The sequence below is a fragment of the Pteropus alecto genome, unplaced genomic scaffold, assembly GCF_000325575.1.
Source record: "Pteropus alecto unplaced genomic scaffold, ASM32557v1 scaffold3, whole genome shotgun sequence".
Lineage (NCBI taxonomy): Eukaryota > Metazoa > Chordata > Mammalia > Chiroptera > Pteropodidae > Pteropus > Pteropus alecto.
The window spans coordinates 47,156,409-47,166,369 of NW_006442484.1; the positions used below are offsets into that span (position 1 = coordinate 47,156,409).

General features: G+C 36.0%; 1 protein-coding gene across 1 annotated transcript in view; it reads right to left on the minus strand.

Annotated features, from left to right (window-relative positions):
- The window catches only part of PDE11A (phosphodiesterase 11A), a 315,606-nt gene that overhangs the window by 141,476 nt on the left and 164,169 nt on the right, over window positions 1-9,961 (minus strand). Inside the window, exons 7-9 of the mRNA XM_006921237.1 lie at window positions 8,904-8,979; window positions 6,918-6,985; window positions 5,921-6,013 (exon numbers count right to left, since the gene is read on the minus strand). Coding sequence (XP_006921299.1) covers window positions 5,921-6,013; window positions 6,918-6,985; window positions 8,904-8,979 — 237 coding nt within the window. The remainder of the gene's footprint in view (window positions 1-5,920; window positions 6,014-6,917; window positions 6,986-8,903; window positions 8,980-9,961) is intronic.

Sequence of the window (9,961 nt, forward strand, 5' to 3'; positions counted from 1 at the left end):
TATTATATTAATATGATATAATATCAGAAATGAATGGACTTTATAGAAGTCAGCAAACTCTAAGAAAATCCCCAAACTGAAGTATGAAAGAAAAAAGAATGAAAAAAATTACAGAGTGTCAGAGATCTGTGGGCCAGTATCACATGATTCAACATATGTGTAACTGAGCCCAGAAAGAAAGAGGGAGAATAGGAAAAAATAAATATTTGAAGACGTATTAGCTAAATATTTTCTGAGATTAATAAAAGTTATCAACCCTTTGATATAAGAAGCTCAGTGAACCCCAAGCAAAAGAAATACAAAGGAAAACACATGTAGGCACATCATAGTCAAATGACTACAAAACAAGGATAAAGAGAAAATAATAAAAACAGTGAAAAATAAAGACACATTTAATTTAGGGGAACAAGAAGAATGATGGTAGGTTTTTCCATTAGTAACAGTGGAAGCCAGAAGACAGTGACATTTTAAAAGGGTTGAGAGTAAGACAAAATTGTCAACTCAAATGGTAAGGTGGTCATCTTTAAGCGATAAGTTAACACTGATTTCTATTTCTTCTAAATACTTTGTACATTTTCTATAACAATAACACATGCAAGTCTGTGGCCAGCCGCTAAAGTGGTTGCCAGCTCCTCCATCAAAGCCCAAATTTTCCTTTTTGGAATATTGACATGGAAGACCAGAATAATTATTTGTGGCTGCATGCATTCATTTATTCAAAACACTTTTTATTAAGTATCTTGATATTTAAAACACTGAAAGGAATAAAATACAAATAAGACACGATCACATAGTTTAATGAACATATGTTCTAGCAGAAGAAAACATATAGACTCAAAATTAACTGCAATATAGGGCAAAGAGAGGAACAAATAGCCACAGGATTAAAAGCTTTAGAGAGAAGATCACACTTAAATCGAACTTTGAATGATGGGATAATTTTGAGGGAGATGCTGTAATTGAAATAGAGAATGACTAAAGTGGAGAGAATGTCGAAGTGAAAATCAGATGGCAGAGAAGCAGGTGGCTGATTTGTAGACTAAGATGTAGTTGAGTCTGTGAGTAGCATAGAATACTTTGAGTAGAGAAATAAAGCCAGGGTAAAAAAATAGTTTCATATGAGATTTCCAAGGATCGTGAAGGCCAAGAAGTTTGTAGTTTGATAGGTAATGGGGGAGTAATTTAAGGTCTATGAGTGGGTGAGTGATGCAATCTAAATTACAGTTTAGGAAGAACAAATAGAAGGCTATTAAAATTGTGCAGCTGAGAGGTAATGAAGCCCTTAAGTAGGATGGTTGCTGTGGCAATTGGAAGAATAAAATGGATGGGAGAGGCTTTGGGGAGGTAAAATAAATGGGGCTTGGCTCCTGATTGCATATGCCTTTTCACACCCTCTGTTTGACCCTCATTCCTTCCCTCCTCTGATCATAAAGGTATATAAGGTGTCCCTTAATACACTGACGTACATTTCCTGGAAAATTTCTCATCCGTATTAGGTGAAGCTTCATTTGCAATATCTATGAAAGACACCCCAAAGGACAATTCTTGATGTTCAAAATGAAGAAGTAATATTCTACAACAATACTAGTACTGTATTTTATCTGTATCCTGGATTTACAGGTCAAGTTCTTTCCCTTTATCGACAATTCTTATTCTCAAATAATTTCTTGTTGAAGCTCTGGGCTGCTCATGCAGAATGGAAATCAGGATCATAAAATTAAAGTTATTAAAATTGGTAGTAAAGTCCTTTCTTTGTTCAGCTTTAAGAGCACCTCTGCTCCTTAATAGCTTTAGAGTATTAATTTTGTGTTGTTAGAAAAAGGACTTTAACAATGGAATTACATAACTAAACTATGAGAAGTTAAGAAAAGCAATCATCAAAATAATTGTTTATAATTCAACTGCTGATCGAAATCCAGATAATGTATTAGTCGCTTCACTTTTTAAAGGCCAGAAGAGTAGAAAATATTTTGTATGCTTATATTTCTATTTTTTACCATTTGTGGATTAGTCTAAAACGAGTTGAAGTTGCCAGCATGTGGCAACGAGGAAGGGACTCTCCAGTATGGCAAGTCTTTCCTGGGAGGCATTGCCCTTGAGATGTGTAGCTGTAGAAGATCTGCATGGTCGCGTCAGACATGGGGAGTTTTATATTTCCATGCCCTGGACTTTTCTGCAGAAACCCATAGGATAACATGGGCCACAGATGACAAGCTCATACTGAATGAGCAGTAGTGAGCAGCAGTGCGCTGGAGCACAGTGGCTGTGGCTGTAATGCTACTGGGATGCTCAGTGCTATAAAACAGGGATCTAGGAAATGAGGGAGTCTGTTTACAGCTCAGACTTCAAGCAGATAATGATCTTCCTGATAAAAGAGGCAAAAAATTACACCTCCACCCCAGCCCCTACAGTTTTACAGCAAATCTTGGGCTAAGCAAACAGAACTCAGTACAAATGTAGGACAGACAGCAAGTGCTCTGGCTAATAGAACAGCTAACTTTTATTAAGTGCTAACTGTAACTAAACACTCTCTCTAAACACTGCATTATTTTATTTAACTGTTTAAACATCTTTCTTAGCATACTCATTTAACGTATGAAAAAAGTGAGATTGAGAGGTTAAGTAGCTTGACCAAAATCAACAGTTCTGAACCAGGATTCAATCCTAACTAGACTTATTAGATCAATGATGAAAACAAGCTTTAAATCTTGTCCCTACACTGCCTTTCGCTTGGATAAAATCAGCAGACTTCTTTTGCAGCGGGTATTGATGCGAATGAAGCAAGGCCTGTGTTAAATGTGTACTTCCAGTGAGCCCTGAACATTATGGCCAGCATTGGTGAGGATTAGCCTTCTCAGAGAATTTATCTGGAGAATATGTATTTCCAGAGGATGCACCAAGGGGGTATTTTTATTTCAAATGCCTCGGGGAAAGAATTTTTAAAACACAGAAGAAAATGTACTATCTCTCAAGAGTCTCGTGAACACGCAGGAGGAAATGTATTCATAGTACTTCTCCAGGCCATGAAGACTCCTAGAGTGGTTATTGTCACTGGGGTCAGGGGTGAATTATTTCCCTCCATTCATGTAGCCAAATGAAAAAAATGACACTGCAATAAGATTAAAAAAGCTACATTTAGACATAGATCTTAGGCAAGATCAAGTAGGATAAAAACTGAAGAAAATAAGCAAAAACGAGACAAGCAAGAAGAAGAACGTGCCAGATTCGAGTGGGGAATCTTTCCTTAGGCACAGTACAAAAAAGGAGAGGGTTATTCCAGGTCCTTGGGGGAAGAGCAATGGAGATGATACAAGGATAGCATTGCATATGGTTTTGTCTCCCAACCTTGCAAGTTCTCTCTTTCTCCTTCTCCCTCTCTGTCTCTCTCTTTTAGCTCTGTCGTTGTTGTTGTTATTATTATTATTTTACCTTCGAAAAAATTTGCTGGATCATTTATATCCTTATAATATACCTTAAATCTCTCATTGGACTAAGCTAGTTATAAATACATAAATATAAACATATCGTTTCAATAGAAATGTTTATATAAATATTACATTATTCATGTAATTATTAATGTATACTATATTATATGTAGATCTCATTCCAGAGTTTGGGTTTAGTAGTTCTCAACAAATCATTTCGTGTCTTCACAAAGTTCTGAAATAAGAAATCCTTCTAGATATTCTTGCGTATAGATTCCCAAGCCAGGGAGGGGGGTGAATGACCATTAAAGTCTACAGTTTGATGTCTGGTGAGGTAGGATTGAGTGGAGGTGGGAGGGACAAAACCGAGATGACAGCATAAGAATTCTGACTGGGAATGACATTTTTGACACCGCCACAAAATAAAGCACACAGAACATAGAAGTCCACACACATAAATCAACCTCTGAAAGTGTGACTGTCACAAGGCTCAGAGTTGTGTTGGAAATTTGAGAGTGTCAGCAATAATTTTTGTGTCTAAGGACAGACGCTATCTGAGTTACACAAAAAAGAGGGTGTTCACCATGAAGCCAAATGAGCAATTCATGGATAAGAAGATCGTGACTATATTAGCACTTTCTAGGTAATGAGATCTGTGGCTCCTTGGGTGAAAAAAAAAGGAGGGAGGGGGACGGGGGGCATGACATGGGGATTAGGAAGTAGTACCAGTGAGAATGCTGACTTTCATTGGTAAATGACCATTCATGCTTCAACCCAGTTATTCTAGTCCCTTCTCAACATGAGGAAGATCCACTATGAGTAAGGTGAGGAGTGAGAATATGGGTATATATGAGATGTTCTGTGGACCTCTCCCTCTCTCTCCCCTAACCTCGTGTGTGTGTGTGTGTGTGTGTGTGTGTGTGTATGTGTGTGTGTGTGTGAATTATACTATGGCAATATAAAGTAACATTTAGGTGGAGCTAGTATACAGTGTGTCCCCATATTCATATTTACAGAAACTCAGAAACAATACGTGAAGCAACTCTAGGGAGAGCAGCAAATTTTTGATGATGGTGAAGGAGGCATGACTCAACATTTGCTCTTCCAAATTCCTGTCCTTTGTTCTTTCTTCTAATCCATGGTGATTTCTCAGTAATAAATATACTACTACAAGTAACAATATAGTATTATTGTTATTGCTATAATTTTGTTGACTGCATATTAAAATCTTCACATGCATCATCTCATTTATTTCTCACAAACGAGGTAGGTGACAGAGGCAGGATTTGACTATAGTTCAGCACACAGACCTTAACACTCTACAGTGGTTTCTATTGGTTGGTTGCTTGTTTACAGTTGACCTATGTATTCATTCATCCTGTATATATTGTTTTTATTCCTATTACAAAGATGTTACATATAAACAAAGCAGGACTAATTCAAAGAAAGAGCAAAAAATAAAATAAAATCCCTTCTTCTGTACTTTCCTTCCTCCTTCTTTCTCTCCCTCCAAAGACTGCTCAATAAATACCTCCTCTGTGTTAAGTACGCTGCTAGGCACTGAGAATAAGTGTGAAAAAGATAAAAATCACTGTGCTTGTAGAGTTCATGGTCTAGTTAGGAGAAAAAGTATACTGATAGATAACTATAATTTCATGTCTTGCAAACCTCATATCAGAGCAGTGCAGGTACCACTGACTTGCTTGCTCATTCTCTCCCTTGGTTTTCTCTTTCTACCAACATCTTACTTGGTACACAGAATATTTTGTTTTGGGGTTTCGTTTTGTTTTTTACAGAACATTTTGAATGTTGGGCATGTATTACATCATACTGCTCTATAAAATGTCATCTCGACATTGATATTGATTGTATCTGCCCTACTTAATATTTCACAGTTATAAACAAAATCTTTGATAGCTACAGAGCAGAAAAAAATAGGTCTTGGGTCAAAACAAGCTGAGATTTGTTCTTTCAGAACTTAGTAGGTCTGAGAGGAAATGCAGGTATAGGAAACGGGTCAGAGTTCTTGGTGGGATGTGGGGGATGGGGTGCAGGGGAGTTGATAGGAACGGTTTCCCCTATCTAGATCATATATCTTCATAGTGAATTTTTTCTTATGGCAAAAAAATGTTGTCAATTTCCAGACTGTACGCATTCAAAATAAGTTCATAATATACTTAAAATCCTGTGAAATTACTTTTCTATCATCACTTTTAATAAGCCTAATATTTAAAAATCTATATCAAACCATATGACATACATGGATGAACTTCAAGAAATCTGTAAACTCCCTGAAATTATATATAAAATTGTGTGCATATGTGCATTCTTCTAGAGACAGTCTCTAGCTTTCATCAGATTCAAATCTATGACTCTAAAATGATTAAGACCCAATGAATATTTAAATTGAGAAACTAAGCCCCACAACAAGGATTTTTTCCCTCATAAAATTAGGGCATTTTAGCATACAACTCTGCCATGAATACTGTACTTACATCAAGAGCCACGGACTGCTTGGCCCAAGACTTCTTCACTTGATCGTACATAATTGTGTTGTTGATGCCAAGGCCACAAAAGATAACAAAAGCCTAAGAAAGAGAGAGCCCACTAATTAAAAATCCCAATATCTCATTGGCATAATCTAATATGAAACCAGGCGGTCATCAGGGATGGGCCTGAAAATATAATTTTATTGTACACAGAGGTAGGCCTTGGGGAAATATGCACATTAACATTCTTAATTACTATTGTCATGTAACAGCTTTATAGCTCACATTGCACATCAGAAAAAATTATTAATTTAATGTCACTGTGAAGAAATGTCATATATTTAAAAACATGCTTACGGTCTATTTAAATATGTTCTTTATTTAGGTTGTGGACTGAAATTGGTAATTCCATTTTGTTTAACCAAAGCAACCTCTTTTAGTAGCTAGGCTAGAAAATATTTTGGTAAAGAGACCAAATGTGTGTATACCCATAAGTTAAATGTTAAGAGGAAGGAGAACTGATTTAGAACCAGTTAGTAAAGAAACTGTGAGGTGTTCTCGGCTAGAGAAAAAAAATCATGGAGTTTTCATGTTGGTCACTTGAAGCCTGCTCAAGGCCACGCTCCCTAGCTAGAGGGCAGACAGGAATCAAAGGAAGCTTGTAAACATAAGAAAGGTAATGACACCACACCTGGTCTCACGACTCTGAACACACCAAACAAGACAAAGATAAGACAATTAACACTTTGGAGAAAAGAGTGGGCGATTCGGTTCTGTAATAAAATTAAGATAAAAATAATCAATGGTCACGAAATAATCTAATTAGTAAAAAAAGAGAACCAAATCTTACCTAAGCACTAACGTATTCTTTAAATCTTCCTTTAAAAATGTCATACTGTTTTAGTATAACGATAATTGTTTATCCTTACAAATTCAGGCAAGCTACAACCAGGAGACTACTGATGTCTCAGCTACAACCCTTGGTTCACAAATTTATTTTTACCTCAAAAAGTCGTTGGTCCGCATCATCAAAAGGTTTTCCGTCAAGTCTGTTTAACACTTGAGCCACTCCTGTGGGAAGAGTTTGGGATATGTGGTCATTTTCAGCACTGGACACTGTGTCACTCCAATAAGTAAGCCCGGCTGACTCGATGCCTTTAAGTAACTTGAGACACTCAGTTTATTCTGGTTTCTCTAGCACCTGATGTCTCCACAATAACAGATCTGAGCTGTACAGAAATGCAGTCTACTTTCTGCATTTCTGCTGCAATATCCAGACTAGGTCTCAGTGAAGCCTAGAGTTCTACCAAGCATAAATCTAATTCCCAAAAATGGTTTTCAAGATGACTGTGTGCAATAACTCTGATAAATCTGGCATATATACACACACATAAACATATATGTAATGGAATACATATAATTGTGTCTATATCTGTATCTATCTGTCTATCTGTCTATCTGACTGACTATCTATCTATCTATCATCTATCTATCTATCCACAGAATTTTTTATTTTTTCAATTCCCAGAAGCACCACGTTTGCGTGAGGCAGTATGACGACACAGTGATTACGAACATCGGCTCTGGAGTTGGACTGTCTTGGTTCAAATTTCAACTCCACCATTAGCAGTGTTTCCTTGAACAAGTTACCTAACTTTCTTAGCACTGAATTTCCTCATTTGTATAATGAGGGTTAAATGTTAACTATCTCAGAGGGTGATGAAGATTAAATGAGACAATGAATGGAGTGAACATTCAAGAAATGTTAGGAATTATGATAGAGTTAACCTTCAAAGCAAGGCTAATTCTGTTGCTTGCTGCCAGAGGAGTACATATAGTTCTCACATGATTAATTTACGTGTGCTTCCTCTTTACAAAGTTCATGTCCAGCGTTATACCAGATGTTTGAGGGCATGACTATCAAAACACGCAGGCTTAACCAGAAAAATTCAACAATCTTAAAAGCTATTCCTCTGTGTCACCATTTACTACAAACAAAAAACAGCTGTAATTCTAAAGCATGCTTATATTTTTAAAACACCTAATTTCCCATTAGGGAGATAAGTCATGATACCCTAAAATTGTTTGGCAAGTAGCAATGTCTTGGAGTTTAAGAGGTAACCTTGGGGGAAGCAAAGAGAGGCAAATAGGTACATTAGTTACCTTATGCCTCCTAGAAAAATATCCTATTTTTATTATGTTTCAATAATTTTAACTAATGTCTACATCCTTCATGATTTCTTCAACCATTGACCTCTTCTTGCTTAGATTTCTTAGGTCTGATATTTTTCTGACTGAGTTTTTGAGGGAAAAACATAAGAACAGGGAGGGAAAGAAAAATTGGAAGCTGCTTTGGCCCACAGTTCCTTTATTCTGTGGAAAGTGCAGCCTATTTCAGAAGCATCCAGGCAGAAAGATACGTGTTCAGTATAATAAAGCATGTTCTGTCTTCCTTTGCATTTAATTTATCTGTAAAAACATAGATATAAAAAGTATAGAGATGCAATGGTCTGTACCATGAGTTCGGAGGCCTGCGTTTTAGTCTTGACTCCGCTACCAGCTCACTCTGTGACTCCATTTGTCTTTATGCATGATCTCTCTTCTCTCTCTCTCTCTCCCCGCAACCCCTCTCTCCCTGCCTATTTCCCTCCTCACCCCCCTCTCCCTCCCTTCCCACCTCCCTCTCTTTCTCTCTGCCTCAATTTCCACAGGGTAAGATAAGAGAGTTCTATTAGTTGCTTTCTAAGGCCTCATACAACTACAAAATTACTGATTCTTATTTAAGGGAATAAATATTTTTCCACTGTTCTGATTAATATTGATTTGTCAGGAGTCTGCACCTACAAGATTATACAAGAGGATGAGACATAAGTTGGTTGGTTAGTCCTGGACATAAAAAGGGAAACACATAAAAAAGATATGGGTATATTTTAAAGTAAATTTGTATTTCTTTTAAAAAAAATGTTTAAACACTTAGATAATGTCTTACCAATTATTTGGTGGTTGCTATTCCAAATAGGTACACAGAGAACCGATCTTATGTGAAAACCAGATATCTGGTCAGCCTAGAATAGAAGAAAGTAGTTAATTAAAATTAAATGCTATTTAGCCACTTCTGATTTATATATTACCACTCTTCATAACAAATATATTTTTCAAAAGTTTAAAAGGATACATTATAACTTAATTTTAATGCATATACTCACCTGTCTCTTTTAATTTAAAACATGAACTATGAACATTCCAAGGAAATCAAGCCTAATCAACCAAGACACCCAACGCCAACACTATCTCTCTAATCCCTACAGCCACAGAGAGCTTGATGTAAAACTGTCTTTATCATGATCACACCACCAGAAAGAATTCAGGCAACAGATTCTTCTCTGAGTGTTTAAAGCATTTTAATTAAACCAGTGTAGGTCAATTATCTCCCTTTGTCTGGGCACATCTGTTAGTAAAAATGCTTGAATCTATAATGCTGCCATGCGTATATTTACTTTAAATACCTATATTTTTAACATTACTAATTTATCGTGTATGTTATAAAATCATATACAAAAAATTGAAGTTGCAAAAGATAAATGTAGAAGTTCAAAGATCTTCTTTCTGTACCCTAACAGATTGTCAAGACATGACATATTTAAATTATGAAGGTATAATTACCAGATCAGACAAACATCATTCAGTGACAAGCTGCACTTAATATTAAAACCAATAGTCCATATTTGAACTGTTAGATAAGAGCTCCTAAAGATTAGGTGTCATGTGTTAATGTGACCTTGATTTCTAGTGAAAAAGGTCAACCTGCCATCCCAATACTGTAGGAGAAAAAATAATATATCAAGATTTTGGATCATGATAATTGGGATAAAAAGTTATTTTTATATTTTTGAATATTCATTCTAGAAGTTAAGAGCTGCATATTTTAACAATTTTAAACTGGAAGTTAATTTATATACTTAAATTTTATATTTCGATTTTTTTTTCAGTTTTCCTCTGGGAAATTAATTTTAAGAATTAGTACTAATTCTTAATACTAATATGTTA